The sequence below is a fragment of the Antennarius striatus genome, chromosome 6 (genome assembly GCF_040054535.1).
Source record: "Antennarius striatus isolate MH-2024 chromosome 6, ASM4005453v1, whole genome shotgun sequence".
NCBI classification, from domain to species: Eukaryota; Metazoa; Chordata; class Actinopteri; order Lophiiformes; family Antennariidae; genus Antennarius; species Antennarius striatus.
The window spans coordinates 4,800,252-4,819,458 of NC_090781.1; the positions used below are offsets into that span (position 1 = coordinate 4,800,252).

Here is a 19,207-nt window from a genome sequence, read left to right on the forward strand (position 1 = left end):
GTATAACCATTTGCAAAATATATTTTAGTATTAAAACAGTTCTTTCCAATTATCAAACATACAATTAAATTTTTACAGGTGAAAATTTGAATGCTTGCACCGAGTGGATGCACTGCTATTTTTGCATATCCTAGATGTACTGTAAGTTACGATATTAAGAAAATATCAATGCACATTGATATCAGAATGTTTTGTGACGCTAAAATTTCCCATAACACTACAGATTTTTTAACTAGGTATGTTCAAGGATTTGTAGATGTTCCCTTCTGTTGTGTGGACCCCTGACAGCTAAAGTATTATAATCTCTACTCACATACCAGAATCAAGCACATACTCAATGTGAATCCAAATATCACAGGTCTATAACAGCATATCAGCTAGTTTACAGTATTAAAACTCATATGTTGTGACTTGCAAATTTAATCCACTACCACACCTGATGAGGAACTGCACAACTTCTCCATTTCAAGGTAAACTATTACTGAGAATGTTTAATGTGAAAATGGGCCATTTATTAATCACAACTTCTTACTCATCCCTCTGTAAATGATGTCAGTGTAGCATATGACAATGACAACAGAAATTATCTCCGTAATTAATCATCTGACAAACTAAGTACAGTGATTTTGGAGCATTTGCAAAATTCTTCAAGGAACAAAATCTGTCTTAAGTTGCTGATGACACAAGTTGAGAGATCTTTTGCTGTAGCACAGCCTTCATCTCCTCGTTCTCCAGGTTGTCTGTGATGGTGGAGAAGAAATGTCGCGTATTGTTGCTCTCCAGTGGGCTGCTGCTGTCTGGGAAAGCAGCCATGATAGCCTCATAGTGGCTGAGGATCTCCAAACTGGAGAGAAATAAAGGTTCACACTGGCCTCCTGGCATCATCACCTTTGAAAATTAGAAACGCATATTAAAGGAGTTTGTTCTAATAAATGGAGAGCAATGCCTTGGAACTTCTGCTGGTATCGTCAAATATCAGAATTTTAAATTTCAAGCATCCAGATCACATTGCATTTCCAAAATAGCAAGTCTACGCTTTTGCTTTTATAATTATATTAATATCTAGTATTACTATTAAATGCATTAGGTGCATATACAAATAAACCTGGTTCTCTGATAACTGATGGTTATGTTTACCAAAAACCTGCACATGCAGCATCTATTAACAGGAGTCCGGTTCCTGAAAGTAAGATCACCCTTTCCAGCCAATCAGATGCTCATATTCGCAATTCAAGTAGTTATGATATTACATTTAAAATTACATACCTGGACATGCTGAACATGGCAGAAGAGCTGGCTGAGTACAAAAAGGACCTCCTGACTGGGAATGATCTTGAGCTTTTCCTCCATCTGTGACTCATTTGATTTCAGAGGACATCTAACTTCCTGTTTGTCTGTCTGAGAGTCTGCGGGCATTGTAAGTGATCTGGATGAAGGATTGAGGTGTCCAGACGCTTGTGTTGTAGGACATAGTGAAGCAGCAGTTGAAATAAGAGGCAGTTTGGCTTTCAGGGAGGTCATCATCTCCCTCACAGCATGGGCGTACAACCGGCCAACATGTTCCCACCCGCCTGTTGTCAGCCACTGAGAGCAGCTTGACCCACAGAGCAGCTGAAAGACGCGAAGCAGGAGGACAGACATACGGAGTTCACAAGAAAACTTCTTCAGATCAAGGAGAGGCAAATAGTCCACGTACTCCAGTGAGAAGGGAACTTGGAGACGACCGGAAGTGATGAGCTCTGTCAGGACTCCCAACAGTCTGGACCACTGAGAGATGGAGCACGAGGGTAGAGTTTGGGTCAGAGCCACCAACAGGCCTTTGCTGAACATGGTGACATCGTCTGGCCGGCCCTGGTCCACAGACAGATGACGCAACATGGTAGCCTGCAGGGAGTCTGATATGGAACAGCACTCCATCCAGGCGACAAGACCTGTACCCTGGCCGTACAGAGGCAGGTCCAGCCCTGACCACTCCTATCGAGGTAGAGACAGAAGTGAACAAACACATTAAAGGGAATAATACACTCAGGTGATCAGGGACTTCTTTCAGATACCGGCTTAGTTTAGCTAACAGCATTAGTGCTTTTTTATTGTAATCGGTGAGATTTTGCCAGGTGCCTGCCTGACGCAAATATCCAGTGGCGATGTACAGTCAGGTCCATAAATATTGGGACACTGACACAATTAATTTTTTTTGCTCTATGCATCACCACAATGGATTTGAAATGAAATAAACAAAGTGTGCTTTAACTTCAGACTTTCCCCTTTAGTTTGAGGGTATTTACATCCACATCAGGTGAATGGGGTAGGAAATACATCGGCTTGTATAAGTGCCTCCCACTTTTTAAATGGGCCAAATGTAATGGCACACATTAAACAATCAAAAATCAAAATTTAACTTTTTAATATTTGGCTGCCATTTGCATTTACAATCACTTACAGCCTGAAGTCTGGGTCGCATTGACATCACCAGATGCTGGGTTTTCCTGAGCAGTTGCTTACCTTCTCCATGCTCATCTCGTTCACTCTGGTACAAGTTGATCTTTGTCTCATCTGTCCATAGGATGTTGTTCTAGAACTGTTAAAGTCTTTATTAGATGTTTGGCAAACTCTAATCTGATCTTCCTGTTTTTGAGGCTCACCAATAGTCTACATCTTGTGGTGAACACTCTCTATTCACTCTGGTGAAGTCTTCTTTTGATTGTTGAATCGTTGACAGAAATACACCTACTTCTTAAGAGTGTTCCTGATATGGCCAACTGTTGTGAAAGGTTTTGTTTTTCACCAGAGATGAATGCTTCTGTCATCCACTAGAGTGGTTTTCCATCATCTTCCAGTTGATTTAACCACACCTAATGGTTTTTGCAATCTCTCTGATGGGTTTCTTATTTTTCAGCCTAATCATGGCTTTCTTCATTGATAATGACAGGTCTTTGGATCTCATAGAGTTGATGCAACAGATTCCAAATGCAAATGTCACACCAAGAATCAATACCCAACCTTTTTCTTGCTTAACTGATGTAAAACTAATAAGAAAATAGACTACATTTGTCCATGAAACAGCTGTTGAGTCAATGTGTTTCCTTAAAACGTTGGAGGCACACATTTTTTTATAACAGTTGTAATTCCTATACTGCTCACTAGGATTTGATGTAAATCCCTCAAATTAAAGGTGCAAGTCTGCAGCTAAACAACATCTAGATTGTTTTATTCAAAATCCATTGTGTTGGTGTAGAGCGAAAAAGATGAAAATTGTGTCGATGTCCCAATATTTATGGACCTGACTGTATTTTTACCAAGCATGATTAACACTTAATGAATTCCATCTCCTCTGGCCCCTTGGTGGTATCAGCTGCGGCGTCACCTGCTGCTGTGCTCCTGCTGGACCCCACTTCTACTGTTACTATCACCTTGGGTACCGCACTGTGGCTACAAGCCATGCCTGTTCTGCGACAACACTACCCTTGTGCTCTTACTGTTCTTCCCTCCGTCTTTCTCTTCCCCTCTCAACCCTTGCTCTCTATCTATATTTATTGAATGTCTGTTGGTCCATGAAGTTGTTGTACCTTTTTATCCTCTGTCAAGCCCTTTGAGGCAAGTGTGATTTGTGATAAAAACAGAAGAAATCCATAAGGGGGAAAATACTTTTACAGTATGTACAGTATATTGTATTGAATTGACCCAACACAGTTGAAGTACATACTGCATAGGCTGGTGGTCTGTATATGGATTATTATACCGTACATTGATGTCTTTGTACATCTGACTGCCAAAAAGACAGAATGTCTTACCTGCTCAGGTAGATCACACACAGTCAGCAGAGATGAGGGAACCTCATTTTTGAAGTGGTCACCCCAAACAGACTTTATGTGGAAACGAACAGTCCAATCCAGTGTTTCCATCTTGTTATAGAGCCAGAACAGAGCTCTGGACCAGCTGCTGGGGGCCGCCGCCACTTCTTTACTAAGCACTTGCCCCAAAGTGGTCAGCAGCGATATGAGCAGCTCTCTAGTTTCCATATGGATGGCGCTCACTGGTGGCTGCTCCCAACACCTAGAGAATAAGTAAAGGAGCTTTTAAATTAGATAGGTGAACAATAATAGAATCACACAGGGTGTAAGGATCTGGATCTAATGCCTTAAAACATATTATCATACAAACCTGAGAGTCTGGTTGTGCAGCTGGGACAGGACATAGAGGAGAGGAAATGGAGAACAGTCTAACACCCAGTGAGGAGTGTTGTCCATGTCTGGGACATCCACTGATAAAGCAGTGTGAAGAAGTTGCAAACTCAGCTCTAAATCTGAGACAGTTGGACCTGAAGGGAACATAAAGGAATAACCTGGAGCAGACAGTGTAGAAATTCCCTTTACATTAACACATGCATAATCATTTTCCGCAAAGACTCCTTAATTATATCAGTGTTTTTTTCTGTGGTATCATAATTTAAAGCTCCAGGAATATCACAGTAACAGTCACTTACAGTTTTGTATCGTCAAACTTATTTTAAAAGTAATAAACTGCTAATGAAACAAACATGAAAATAATTACTAAATCTGAAAATAATACATTGTGAAGCACACCCTGGTCCAGAGGATGAAATTTTCCTGCAAACTCGACAACCTGGTGCTTGTTGTTTTGTCCACGTATTGTAAAGTGACAAACACTCCTGGACACCATTATTGTGGTATTGTGTAAACATTTTAAATCATTTTAAATGAGCAGATCCTAATTTAAAATGAAACTTTCAGATATAATTTTTTTATCTATACAGTACTTATTTACTGGAATTTATTGGTACCCCCCCTGAAATTATGCTGTGAATCCTTAAAATTTATTGTTTTGATAAATTCTTAACTATGCGCCTAATAATTCTTAGACTTTTCTCTAAAACTCCAGTACGAAAGACTTAATTTTTTAAATGTATAATGCGCCCTCGCACATTCGCGCATCAACTATTGCGACTTCACCTCATTGTGGATTCTTAGTAGGCAGTCACGTGATACTGCACGAGCATTCTATTGGCTGACAGCATTTGGAAGTGTGCTTTGTTCCGTCAGTCTCGAACTTTTGTGAAACACAAAAGTGTATTAAAAACTCTATCAGTGTGGGAAAAGGTAATACAGATAGAAAGTGGTTTAATATCAGCATGGAGAGGGTTCATAAATGTTTAAATTACCGTAAATGATAAGATAAATAGATCGCGATCTCGATCGCGGATTCCTCAATCGCGTTTGGTTCCTGGAATGCATTGACCGCAAAGAACGAGGGCACACTGTAATTTTCTCTGTTCATTGATTGCATCACATTACAGTACATCCTGTTTTTTCCTGTGATTTTTTTTTACTATATTACCAAACTACAATAATGGTTAAAGATTGTGTTTCACACTTCATAGATTCTTTTTTATTAAGTGTTACTGTGTACCAACACGAACCATATAGTCTGAAACACTTTGCACAACACTATGGTTGCATATTTTCCTAAAACAAGTCCCTAAAGGTATACAGTAGATATAAACGTTATGCCTGGTTTCACTGTGTCATTATCTGAAAAAGCAAGAAAAGAGAAAATTCCCAAACTAATATTGCAGTCTGGGATTAGATAAATTATCAGTTTATGAGGATCTACGTATGAATATAACAGGACACTCACCTGAAGTAGACAGGTTAGGAAGGACGAAGATATTCACGACCTCCTGAGGGAGCAGAAAGCTTTGCTTCACATCTTCTCCCTCAACTGTCATCTCTGGCATCATCAACAGACCCACAAACTTCAGGAACTGCTCTTTTTCACTAGTTGATAATGATTTGGTTTTCATTATTTCCTGTAGACTCCTACATAGTAGACTACTACCAGTCAGTATATCCTTTCTTTCATCTATACTGAACTTCTCCATTTCTTCTTCATTACATTGAGTTTCCTCTATTTGTTCCTTCTGTACTCTGAGTCCAGGCAGCTTCTGTAGGATCTTAACAATAAAAGCTGAGGCACCTTTATTGAAAATAGCTGAATGACAGCAAGACTTCAAAGCAGCCTCTGGGTTCTGAAATGCAACTCTTGCAACTAAAGAAACCGCTGTGTTCAAATTCCCCTGTGATGCTGCTGCTCCACCCCCTCCTTGGATGATGCAGTTGAAGGCCATGTTGAGCTCCTGTTGAAACCCCTCCGCCAGAGCAGTGGGGACAGAGCCCCCAAAGAAACCCCTGATAGACAATCTCAACGTGGCAGTCAGTACTCTGTTCTTGTCTTCAAATGAGAGTGCAGAAAAAATATCTGAAACAATCTTCATCAGCTTCCTGCATTGGCTCACATTCGAGTTATTGCCATCGAGTTTACTCATCAAGGTGGAGGTCAGTCTGATTAGTGTGTGGCACTCTTGGAAGGCTGATTGATTCTTTTCTAGACAGTCCATCCAGTATTCATCACAAGCAGCCCAACTCTTCTCACACACAAATAAAGCTGCAAAGTTTTGGTAGTCATCCAGGCGCTGAGCGATGATGACTGCAGCCACCTTTGTGTTCACCTCAGGTGTACACTCTACAGAAGGGAAAGCCATGGACTCCAACAAACCTCTCAGGATATTCTTCCTAGTCTCTTCATCGTGTATTTTAATAGTCTCTGACACATCTGCCTTTTGTAGAGCTGTAAGGACTCTCTTTACACTTTGTTTTAGTTTGAAAGCAGAGTAGCTAGGAAGAGTGTTGTCACAAACCTTAAGCAGTCCATTGCTTTGCCAAAACTGAGCAAGTTCTGTAATAATCTTCAAGGCTTCACCAGGTTTCAAACAGCTGGGTTGAAAATGAAATGGTGTGTGACAAGCACACAAGTCTCTGTAAGCCTCCACAACTAGTTCAGGAGAAACTTTCTCATTATTCATTTCTGCTATGCTAACAACTTCCGACAGGTAGTGTACTTTCTCTTCGGGTGGAAGTACAACTACTTGGTCTATCAGAAAGGTTTTGTAAAGAGCATCAAGAGACACGGAAAGAGCTTGAAGGCACACGTCTGTTTTAGATACGTGATCTTTAATATATTCAAGTGCATGAAAGAGAATATGCAGGACATCGGGGTTTGATGATGATGATGGTAGCTCTAATGGACTTAGCTTTAACCTCTTGGCAGCCTGAGTAGACAAACTGGAAGAGGAAGAGGAGAGACAGGCATATTGTTTGGCAAAAAGCATCTGTATGTTGTTTTCTCCTGTGACGTTTTCCTTTTCCCTGCCTCTCCACAATTCCCACCACACTTGAAGGAGAAGTGTGACATCGTCGTCAGTAGTAGGGCAGCTCCTAATGTGCTGCACTAATCTTTGAAGCTCAGTAGCAACCTGATGTTTGGGAAGATGCAAAAGAAAACTGGCAAATGTCCTACCAGCAGCCAATGACTTCACCAATTCTAGTAAGACAACAATGTTGACCTCTGGGAGGCTGTTCTGAAGGCCAAAGAAATGGTTCTCCTTCCAGGCTACATCTAGATCTTCTCCAGTTTCCCTAGAAAGCAGCTTAAGCCACACAACACAAACCACGTTCTTTATCCACTTAATAGTAGTTGCTGAAGGACCTGCACCAAGGTCTTGTCCACATATTTCTACAATAGCTGACAGGACTGGATGTCCCACCCTACTCCAGTCAGCTTTCTGAATTGTGGAGAGGGATGAGGGGAGAGACAGCTTCTCAGCCTGCAAGAAAGCGCCCTGAAGAATGGCCCAGTCTGAAAGTGGAAGTGAGCAGACGTCATGACTCAGTTCCATGAACAAAGAGCTATATGTTATTATTAAAATTACATATAAGTGAATGAAACTCGTTTCAGTAATCAATTAACAACAAATGTTTTATGTCACAAAAAGCATTACAAATTACAGCCATGCTCAAGTCTAAGATAGCATCCTATACGAGACAAGAAGTATACTGTACTATTTTCTTTAAATAAAGATTAAGCCTAGTTTAAGTCCTGCTATAGTACCTCTTGCTTTCTAAAAATATCGAAAATATCATTTTTGTAACGAAAATACATTGCAAATATTTAAGCTCAACTATTTAATCTAGTTTAACTGTTATTCTCATAATTCTTTCAAGCAACAAGTCAAAGCCCTGAAAGTCGGAAGAAAGAAGAAAGAACTACTTGTAACAGTGGATGCAGTTTATATTTAAATGACGCTTAATTATGTAGAAATGCGGGCTAACAGGCATCTTAAAAATGTTCTGAATAAATGTATCAGGAACAAAACAAGAACAACTTACCTTTGTTCATCACCAATGTCATAGCTGCTTTTCACATCTGAATGTGGTCAGTCCGATATTGTAATTCCCGCTCAGAACTCGATCCACGAGGTGTTGGTCAAAACGTAAATCACAAAACAGCCCATCCAACACGCCTGTCAACAGAAACCGCTTCTGTCGCTTTCCGTCAGCGTGATAGCGTTTTCTTAATGACGCGCTTCCGCTGTTCCGCATTCCTGTGTCCATGCTTGTCTCGGTTAATTTCACAGTGCCGCCAGCGGACGGAGGAAGTATTGCATGTTTATTGGCCTAGAAACAACGCGGCTCGAACGCCCTGTCGCGAAAGTATGGTGCGGCAATAAGGAAATATGCGTGCCGTCGATTTCACGACTGTATGCGTAGCGTGTTACACATTTGTAAACACATTCACATTTGATACCCATGATAACTGGGTATCAAACGTCGTCACTCGTGGTTTATAAATTAGGCAGAGCAAGTTTTTTTTTTCCTCTTAAGTGAAAGTGAAAGTAAGGTTGCTCTAACTGAGCCACTGGACTGGTTGAGCCAGAGGGAGACCTTTCTATCAAGTAGTAACCATGGACTTGATCTTAACTATACTTATTTACGTGTACCTTTGGGTGGGTAAGTCAGTTTTGTTATAGAGTTTTGTAAATTATGTGCGCATTAAAATACAAGATATGAATGGAATAACAATAATATGCTGTGATATACTAGTGGACACTAATGTATTAACATATCGTAAAATACGACAATATCTGTTCTGTGATACAATATATTGTACATTACAATCCTGCGGTGTCATTCAAAGTACTATATTATACTGTATCACTGCTGTACAATACTGTTATAGCTATGTTATAGCTGTTACACAGTACTATACTATAGTATACTTTACTAAACCATTATAATGGACTATGCCATCCATCCATCCATTTTCATTGTACCACTTTATCCGCTGTCGCTCGCGGGGAGCTGAAGCCTATCCCAGCTGGTCTAGGGCGTGAGGCAGGGGAAACTCTGGGTGCGACGCCAGTGCACCGCGGAGCCACATAGAGGCGCAGACAAACACGCACTCACTCACACCTACGGTTAATTTGGAATGGCAAATTAACTTGAAGCGCATTTTTTGGAGGTGGGAAGAAGCTAAACTGTGATATAGGATACACTATATATTACAGTGATGTACATTGATATACTATTGTAATGATATAAGATATTGTACTATATTATATGTACGTATGTGACTTAATGTGTGATTCATAGTGTTTCTTCTTGTGTCTCTCAGGCATGCAGTGTGTCAGTCAAATTTCATGGCTGCCCTGTGAGTTCATTGATGAACATGTGTATCTGAATAATGAGGGTCACACTGAGACTCAGCTCATTGTCAGAGAGGCTATACTCCAGTTTGGTCAAAAAGGAGAAGGACCTGTCAACCCAAATACCATAACTTTCCTACAAACTGGTAATACCTGGAGACAAAAGGAGTAACAGCAAACAGTAAAATTATAATTCTAATCCTAAAAATTTCCATGTTAATCTGATCTGTTGTAGGATCTAGATTGGATCTGCGGCGATACCTAGAGGGAGCTTTTTCAGAGCAGTTAGACTGTCAGATACGTAGGTACAGTACACAAGGCATCCATGTCCGCTGGCCAGTGCAGGAGCATGATGAGTACAACAACTGGTTCATCTGTACTATCAAACACATCAGAGAACTCTTCACTGTCATTAGCTTCCTCAGACATCCAACTGACCAATCTGCCTCAGGAAAGCAGGACTATCTCAGTTGGTCACCCATCACAGACAGAGAGTTACTCACCACAACAGGTAACGCTCGTTGTAGCTGGCAATGTTTCAGGATGTTCCACTTTCAAATCTAAGGATAAAAGTGTTGTCGTTGTCTCATCTGCATCTGTCTTGACATGTCTGTTTCCATAGTTGCTATGATCATTAAATCAACAACTCCATCAGTGAAAGTGCGATTTGGTGTCAAGGAAAGTCTTCACTGCCAGTTTGCCCTTGACCACAAAGTACCAAACTTCCTTGTGGAGTGGCACTGGCAATATCGAGGAGAAAAAGTCAAACTCTTCAGCCATACCAGCCGCTCTGGGCAAACCCATGGGACAGGTGTCAAGATAAAGAACCTTGCAAATGGAGATGCTTCCTATACACTCCCATTCACCAAAATGACCAGTGAAGGGACTTACTCTTGTTCTGTATCAGTTAATCCACTTTTAGCCAGCTTGGACATAAGTCTGCACATCGAAGGTGAGGCTCAATCAAAGTGAGGATAATGGAATAAAATGATAGAATAGATTCATGGCTATTAATAGACAGATGTTTAGAACATGAATAAGTTTTCCAAATGAATTTGTCAGCTTTAATAAATGCAATTTGAATAGCTGTCAAGTTAAGGTCATATCTATTTTGTCAAAAACGTACTATAATTAGGTTAAGAATGAACTTATCCAGTCCAGTATTGTGATTAGTTATTAGCAGCAGATGTAGTAATATTATACTGCAGTTAAATTTTAAAACAAATAAATAGTACAGAAATGTATACTTTACAGACAGACAAGACAGATCTTGTTGTGTTGCTGTGACATATTCAGGCATCAACTGGGATGACAGTTATAGTGTTTAAGCACAACTGTTGCAGCACAACTATTGTTGTAAAACCAAAGCTTGCCATTGCAACAAACAAAAATAATACACCAATTTGCTTTCGGGGTACAGGTAAAAAAAAAAATTAGCATGTAAAAGAACTTGCTTTTTTCCCTATTTTTTGGGGTCATCTAAGCTAAACAATTTGCTGCCTCCAGCTTTTCATTGGCATACTGTGGGTAAGAGTATGGTCATAGCTTTGGTGGTTTCCCCCAATGACATGTCCACTAAAGGTGCACATAAGATTAGCAGTTAGTCTACAACTTATAAGCGAAACCTGTTTCTGATTTTAATTTTGCACAATTCTCTCTTATCCTCAGAGTCCCCCCGCGTCTCTCTGAATGTTGGACCTACCCTTTTGCTGCAGCAAGGCCAGGATCAGAGGGTTGCATGTGAGGCAGAGGGGTACTACCCTCTTGATGTGGAGATAGTTTGGTATGAGGAGGAACCAACATCAAAAAGCCAGAGGGTGGGTGCTCCTCTACCCAAGGCGCTCCAAAATGTTCTGCTGTCAAGCCACAGACACAACCAGGACAATACCTATGCATTGTCAGCTTTCTTCTACCTCAAGGCTTCACTTACGCTCAATGGAAAACAGTTTACATGCAAAGTTTCCCATCAGTCACTGAGAGTACCCATCAAAAAGAGCTTCACCTTAACCGTTGAAGGTGGGGAGTTGCCACATTATTGTAGTACCATGAGATTCCACACTGTGGCAGTAGAGGAATATAGCTGGCAGTTACTTATGCTTGTCTTTTTCTCTCGTCAGAGTCAAGCAGCTGGTTTTTTCCAATTGCTATTGGCTTCTTTTGTGTAACACTTTTCGCCCTCCTGTGTGTCATGCTGCCCTCTTTCTTCCAAGGTGAGTGTGAAGACCCTTAGACAAGCAGGTTGTTAAAAGAGATCTGGAAACATGATGATTCCGGCATGAAAGAGTCCGTGAAACTAGTCTAGTTATCTGTCATAATGAGAAAAAGCACCTTGCATCGTGGCATCCGCCTCCAAAGCATGCATTTGTTTGAATGGCTGAATATCAGCCTGTGCTGTCAAGCACTCTGAGTGGTTGGTCAGACAAAAAAATACAAATGAGTACAGTTTATTGACATTTACACTTCTTTGATCACGTGCTGAAAATGCAATTCGTTAGCATTCATATCAATTTGAAATGCACCTCAAAATAATTATCATTTATGTATTTCCCCCACAGGAAAAAAACAGTTTGTACAGGTAAGCTGATATCCATATAGGTGTTCTGTTTTCCTCCATAAATATCAGTGCATACAAATAATTACATGTAATTGTATGATTTTCTGTGTTCTGTGCAGAAAAAGCCATACTGAACAGTCCTTGAAGGCTCAACACACCAAATGAAAAGCAGAGAAGATAGACTCTCCTCTTTGATGTCTGATTTTGGTTTGTCTCTTTGTTAGTTTGTCAACATGTATGTGTGGTTTCCTACGAAAACGGGATTACTTTTCACCTTGTAATGATTTTCCTAGTGTTAAAAGTAAATTTTAAAGTAACTAAAATGACTGCCAGACCTTTCTACCCAGTAAGATTCAACATTCTGGCATCCTTCTTGTTGTTTTCTCTTTTTTTTTGGTTGGATTTTGTTTGTATAGTTAGTAGTGCCAGTAGTTTATTTGTTTAAGCCCTCAACATTTGGATACAGTAGTAATAACATCATTAAACACAAATTGACTCAGACACAGGCTTCAGACACTATATTTTAACATACAATGGTATACTGAAGTAAATCTCCATATTCAGTTTGACCCTAAACATAGAGATGCAGATTATGTTGTGAGAAACAATGAACACAAAGTTTTAATTTTAAGAAACTCTTGGAATGTAACTGCAGTGAGCCTAAGATGTAATCAGAGAAACTTGATTTAACTTGATGATTAAAAAAAATGTAAAAAAAGAAAATTAATTTCTATTCTCCCTGATTTGAATCCAGATATACTATAACAATAACATGGGTTTTCTTTGAAGCTATAAGGATTCTTTAGGCAATTTTTCACTCTGTATTCTCAGACATGTGGATGGGTCCTACTTCACTGATCATAATGAGACCATCTAATTGTTTCTCTTTCTGTTGCCTCCTCCTCTTAAACCCGCTTATAACTTGGCGTACACACAATTAAAATCAAAGCCTCTTGTAAAACTTCCAGCTGACCCTTAGAAAACCTCTGCTTTCATATTACACTCTCTGATTAGAATGACTCCCTCATGAAAACTGCTTGTAAAACATAGTGAACCTGACTGCTTGTATATGTCAGATGTTAGCTTTGAAGTGGTCTGATGGAGAGGAACTTGGAGACGACGTCCATACAGAGGACACCTAAACTGGTTGGTCAAGTCTGAGTCTATTTACAGAGATAAGCAGAGCTTTGCTCAGACTGATGCCAGATGTGTATTTGTGCTGCCAGCTGTGCCCTGAGGCCAAAATGTGAACTAAATGTGTGTGGCCTTGTCTGATCACAAATGTTCAGGGAACACAAACTCAGCTTTTGTCAGTGTGACACCGGACAAGATGCAGAGAACCTGAAGACAACTAAAGATTTGACATTTGAGAAAGAGATCACAGGATAAAAGTAGCTAAATTTAAGCAGTGCTTGTGCCAACCATGTTTGTCTGGACTGTTTTGTTTGAACATTAACTCAAACATTAAATCAAACATGATGGCAGTCACTTACCTATAAATTACGTTAAATATGTGTAAAAAGTGTATTTGTGTCTGTTGCAAAGCAGATATTATTAATATTGTCATTTGTTGTCTAGTTTGATTAGTTATGTCTGTCATTTCATGAAAAGCTGGAGGGGATTTTCTGTGGAGTTTTGAGCAATCACTATGAGAAGCATTTTCTCAGTTTACATTAATAAAAATGGGCACAGCTGTACATACAAGCTGAAGCAGCAGTGCATTTGAATTCACAACCTCTTCACTCTGCTCAGTCGATTCCAGGCAGTAGGTATTAAAAGATATGACATAACTCCCACCAGCTCCCTGGCGGTCTTGCGCTCAGGATTTGGTTCTCTCACCAAACCGACTTGGGTTTGAATTGCGATGAGAGAGCATCACCTCATGGGTAGCAGACATGGTTCTGGAACCAGAGGGTGGATGGTTCAAGGCTATCGGTGCCAGAATGCCCTTGAACATGGCACAAAACCCCAGAAATTGCTCTCAGGATGCTGTCACAGGGCTTCCCTTCACTCTGCCCACTCTACCTCGCGTGTGTGTACTCCAATTTATTACATCTTGCTTCAAAGCGGTGATGTATTGTTATTGTCAGTGTTCATGTGTTCTTCCGTTCGCTCGTTTGTTCATCCGTTAGTATGTCCACCAAATATCTTCGTAACCGTTGCAGATATAAAGATGAAACAAAAAGCACATTAGTCAAAGGGAAGAAAAATGAGATGATGCCCTTGACCTTCAAAAAACTAGGTTGAGGTCAAATTCCAACTTTTGTACACTCAGGAACCAGATAAGATGGAAAGATGAGGGAGATGGCCAATGTAAGACTGTACATCAAAACTAGTGCTTTGATGTACCTATGCACTAGCGTTGATCTATGGTCTTACTCACGCTGGCCTTCTCCATATACAGTACACTAGTCTATGCAGTAGTCAGGTACTACTTTCAGGGTACCCTGACCTACCCTGAAAGTAGATCAGGGTAAGTGGCGGGATGTTGTAGTCTCTGGCGGCCTTATTATAATATATCTTAAAGAGTAAAATGGATTTACCATCTAAGGTTAATAGAGTACAATGAATTAAATACTTTGTGCGAGCGTACGTGTGTATGTGTGTGTGTGTGTGTGTGTGTGTGTGTGTGTGTGTGGTGTGTGTGGTGTGTGTGTGTGTGTGAGTGTGTGTGTGTGTAAAGGTCTATGGGGATTGACTCACTTTTGCACTTTTGGAGCTGTCTGTGTGGCCAGTAAAGGAAATGCAGTTTTTGGCCCTTGGCCCTTTCTTACTTATCTATTTCAGGGGGTGCTGCAGGGTTTGAAATAATAAATGCTTGTCACAAATGAAGCATGCTGACTTCAGCAAATCAGCAGCCCAGTCAGACCTGACCTTTCAGTGTGGTTGTTTCACATTCTGTTATTTATGTTCAATCATGGTTTTCTATATTTTATACCAGAAGCATAGAGAGCATTTTTGTCAAACCGGAGACATAAATGGGACTTATTTTTCACAAAGACACCAAATCCATCTTCATGTCCAACATCCACACACATTTACTTTTTAACAAATTTGTCAATTCTAATTTGACACGTCATTCCATGTTAACAATTGGCTCTATGGCTTTGAGAAAAGGCACATCTAACTGAATGTTCGATTATCAATTCGCAGATCAGCTGCTTCTGTTAATGCAGCTGCAGCACTGTTTTATCCAGCCTATATGCTTTGCTGTTTTTTTATTGTTTTGTTTTTTTGCTTCATTTTTATTAATTCCAGCAATAAAATGTCAAGAACAATGAAGGTCTAGTTGTTGTTTTGTATGTACCTTACAAGATCATTTGACCAAACAATTGGAGACATAATTAACTGCTGGACTATTGGACACTTATTGAAGATCAATCTAGAGCTAGGAGAAAATTCATATCATATTATGTCATTTGTGTGGTGGTTATTTGTCTGTCTTTTGTCTCACTTCCAATTCTTCGTTTCTATTTCTTCCTCGCTGTTTATTCCTTTGTTTCTGGCTCTTGACATATGAGCTAACCTCCCAGTGCTTCTATAATCTTTGAATAGCAAACACCTATAATATGGTTCGACAGTCTGTCCTCTCCTGAGCTGGTGTGACAGATCTGGGATCACGTCAGACTGATTTCAAACACAAAGTGTGTTTGGAAAAGTAAAACAGCTGATTGCTGTCACTGTTCTTAACTGCCTGACCTTGACATATGCACTTTATATTCACACTCACTCTGCCCCACCAGTTATTCTAGGGAGCTCAGGTTGCATGAAATCTCCTCTAGTAATAATAATAAAAAAAAAACACACACACAAAAAGGGGAGGAAAAAACATAGCCGCTTGGAGGCGATGAGCTCATGCTTGGAATTTTTGGCTTTGCTGATGGTGCTCCGCTATCAGCCAGCAACTTATGGAGGCTGTGCATTTTCATGTTAAAATACCATAGTTACGTAGGGGAAGAGAGGGAAATATGATTTATACGCTATGACACAAACCAACATTTAAGTCAGACTGTAAAACGTGCCATTGCGAAGCTATGAAAATTGAGGGATCAGTTCACAGGGCAATTTATTGGTTGTGTGCCTGTTTTAAAAAACAGATTGTGAATGGTTCCTGAACACTGTCACAACAATAAATCAATTTATTGATTCTACTTATATCATTGAGGGTTTTTATAAACTAGGTGACAAGTGCTGCAGCTTCTTACCAAAATTATGAATTAGCTCAATACCATACAATATGCTATTACAAAATATGCTATGTCAGTCAGTCAAAGAAATTCCAGTAAACAAATCAATCACTTGGACTTAAACAGGTCAGTTATGACTACATCCTCAAGTTCAGTGGTCACTCACCACCGGGTCAGTTGGTACCGGGCTCACAGAAAGAATACATACTTGCATTATTTATTTTTTGTTTATTATCTGTTTCTAAACAATGTTTTGTTTTAGAAAATTACTAGATTCTCTCCCCCACATCTGTCTCTGAGTAAGTCTTGAGTCTTGTCAAGATGCGTGCCTCGGTCACTCGAACCCCCCCCCCCCCCATACAGAATTCAAACTAAATTGAAACCCCCATATTAGCAAAACAGGCAAAAAACAAACAGCACGATGTTACGAGGACACTGCTAATAAAGTTATATAGATATTGGATTCATGTTTATTACTATATCTTTTTTTTTTAATACAGTTTTTAAGCTGGTCATATTATTTTATTTTGTTGTATTTATTCACCACCTTAAACGCTAGTCCAGGAAAACTTTGTCCTACATTTAAGTGGTCCGTCAAGAAGGTTGGGGACCATCGCTATTGTTGTTCATTACCCATTTCCATCTCTGTTTACATAACATATTTTGAGAGACTTCACACCACAACATACATACACAATCATCTGACGTATATTCTACTCATCTTTGGTCCTTGGAAAGCCAAGTACTGAGTGGGCCAGAAGAAAACACATTTATTCAATGGTAAAAAAGCTGACTAAGAAGGGACAGAAAATCATCAGCATCATTGAAGAATTGACTGATCAAGTCTCCCCACATATGTTGTATTTTAATATTTTATGACATACCAACTCTGGCATTGGCGAGTCAGTGGAGATGGAACTGTTTTAACTTGTATTTCTCAGTCTGTTTGTGTTTACATGGAAACTGAAGGGGAATTACTGTAATTGATAGTGGACCATGGAGAGTGCGTTGCTGTGTGTGTGTGTCTGTTTACAGCATCCAACTACCCCTTGTGTATGCTCCCTGGAGGGGTTTTAAGTGTCCTCATGATGTGTCATGCCTTTTGAAATGTTGCTTACAGCTGTAAGTTACACACACACACACACACACACACACACACACACACACACACACACACACACACACACACACACACACACACACATCACATCACATTGGATAAACACACTTAGGACTGGGTTTCAAAGGGCTGTGGGTCGTTCAAAGAAGTAGACATCCACTGAGAGTAAAAGCAATGGGCAGGTAATGAAGTGGAACCATGGCAACACTCTCCTCTTTCTGATGACCAGAGCCAATTGATGTCAACTGCTTGATCCTGATGTCAAACATCACAATCAAAACTATGAGGTGTCCATCAGGCCAACTGGCTCTGAACACTAGATTTGAAGAGGATAAGATCTGCCTGGTATTTTTCTCAGGAGTTGGTGAAGACCAAAATAGAGTTAAAAGAAAGTGAATTTTCATTCTTGGAATCCGTTTAAGTTGGGGAAAGAAGAACTGTATTGCATGGACATTAGTCTAACTTTAAATATACTGTAATCCAAATGATGTGAAAAAAGGAATAGTGATGGTGTCATGTAAAGACACCTGTGTACTGTGGCTGGTATCTTGCCCTGCTTTGTAATACCACAACAGACCTTTCTAATACCTAATAAAATAGAACTTTTGACAATGAACCTACAGGAAATCACTATTGTGCCCACTGGTGCTCTCCTTCAGTGCAGGACTCCAACAGGAGGGCGGACATCCATGATGGTCGGTGTTCAAATACAGTCAAAATGATTATTGTGTTCTTGTTTCATTTGTTCTAAATTAAATTATATTGTATGTATGTAACATGAAGGGGATGCTTTTTTGTTGTGCAACAAATACAAATAAATAAAATGTGTGCATGCAACTAAATTACGTTGATTGTAGAAATGTCTGACCAAATGTCTGTAAATTCCTTAGAGCTACAGAACGTTCTTTTACAACCAGCTCTTTTAGCTCAGTAAAAACTATCAGGCATGTCTCCAGTCCAGCTGGAAAGCATCAGCAATGTCTCTGGCTTCCTGGTTACGGGCAAAAAAGCCTTCCATCACATCTCATACCCAAGAGTATATCTTCTATCTATTTGTGAATGGCTACGCTCTGACAAAAACATATCTACAGTTTGAATTTCACAAGACTTGTATGGAAACCTCTCTAATCCTCATTTTTCCAAACAGCATTCCAAGACATTACAGTTGTTGTTTTTTTAAAATTTTGAATAGGCATTACTCCAATGTGAAGTCATATTGTCACAACTCTTCACACGTTCAGCGAAATGGAAATCTGTGTGGAGCAAATTGTGAATAGTTTTTTCTTTTCATTATTTTCTTACAAAATGCATTCAAAATCCATGAACAAATCTTCTTAATCGAAGCCTCATCACCTGTATAGCCAAGACTTATCAAGCATATTTTTCAAATGCTAAGATGCTTTGTTCAAAATAGTTAAAAACAAAATCGAAACAGTGAGAGAAAATCATTTGCAATTCTGTTGCAGCTAGATTAAAATTCATGAAAAAAATTTAAACAATGTTAATAAAATGAAATAATTATAATTCCTGCCTCATTAGTAAGAAGATGGGTTCTACGTCATATTTGGAAGCCAGGTTGGTGGAGAGAGAAGAGTAACAGAGTGAGAGAAATGGAAAAACTCTGTGAGCTGTGAGCTCTGATGAAATGAGGGACAAAATAGTAATCCATTTACTAAACCGTGCAAACTCTTCGACAGAGTCTGGTTTAAAGGTGCAGATGAGTTGAAACAACATTAAGAATTTCCAGACAAAACCATACTCGAGACATGCGTCCCTAAATGCTGGAT

The 19,207-nt window shown here is 39.6% G+C and overlaps 2 protein-coding genes across 7 annotated transcripts; one reads left to right on the forward strand and one right to left on the reverse strand.

Annotated features, from left to right (window-relative positions):
* Window positions 1-63: 63 nt before the first annotated feature.
* Window positions 64-8,407, reverse strand: gemin4 (gem (nuclear organelle) associated protein 4). Of its 2 annotated transcripts, none has more exons than XM_068317955.1 (6): window positions 8,244-8,407; window positions 5,656-7,713; window positions 4,162-4,318; window positions 3,792-4,053; window positions 1,267-1,974; window positions 64-888 (listed from the first exon to the last, which is right to left on the reverse strand). In XM_068317955.1, the coding sequence occupies exons 1-6, from the start codon at window positions 8,263-8,265 to the stop codon at window positions 667-669; spliced, it is 3,429 nt and encodes a 1,142-aa protein (XP_068174056.1). In that variant the 5' UTR covers window positions 8,266-8,407; the 3' UTR covers window positions 64-666. The 2 variants fall into 2 exon arrangements, with proteins under 2 accessions (XP_068174056.1, XP_068174055.1); XM_068317954.1 differs by having other exon boundaries at window positions 4,162-4,342.
* Window positions 8,408-8,516: 109 nt separating this feature from the next.
* Window positions 8,517-18,200, forward strand: dhrs13b.2 (dehydrogenase/reductase (SDR family) member 13b.2). 5 transcript variants are annotated; one of them, XM_068318160.1, is made up of 8 exons: window positions 8,518-8,864; window positions 9,529-9,705; window positions 9,795-10,070; window positions 10,182-10,511; window positions 11,228-11,575; window positions 11,677-11,769; window positions 12,115-12,134; window positions 12,233-18,200. In XM_068318160.1, the coding sequence occupies exons 1-8, from the start codon at window positions 8,819-8,821 to the stop codon at window positions 12,245-12,247; spliced, it is 1,305 nt and encodes a 434-aa protein (XP_068174261.1). In that variant the 5' UTR covers window positions 8,518-8,818; the 3' UTR covers window positions 12,248-18,200. The 5 variants fall into 5 exon arrangements, 2 of the variants coding, with proteins under 2 accessions (XP_068174260.1, XP_068174261.1); XR_011035624.1 differs by having other exon boundaries at window positions 8,517-8,864; window positions 11,228-11,769; XR_011035625.1 differs by having other exon boundaries at window positions 8,517-8,860; window positions 11,228-11,769.
* Window positions 18,201-19,207: the final 1,007 nt, after the last annotated feature.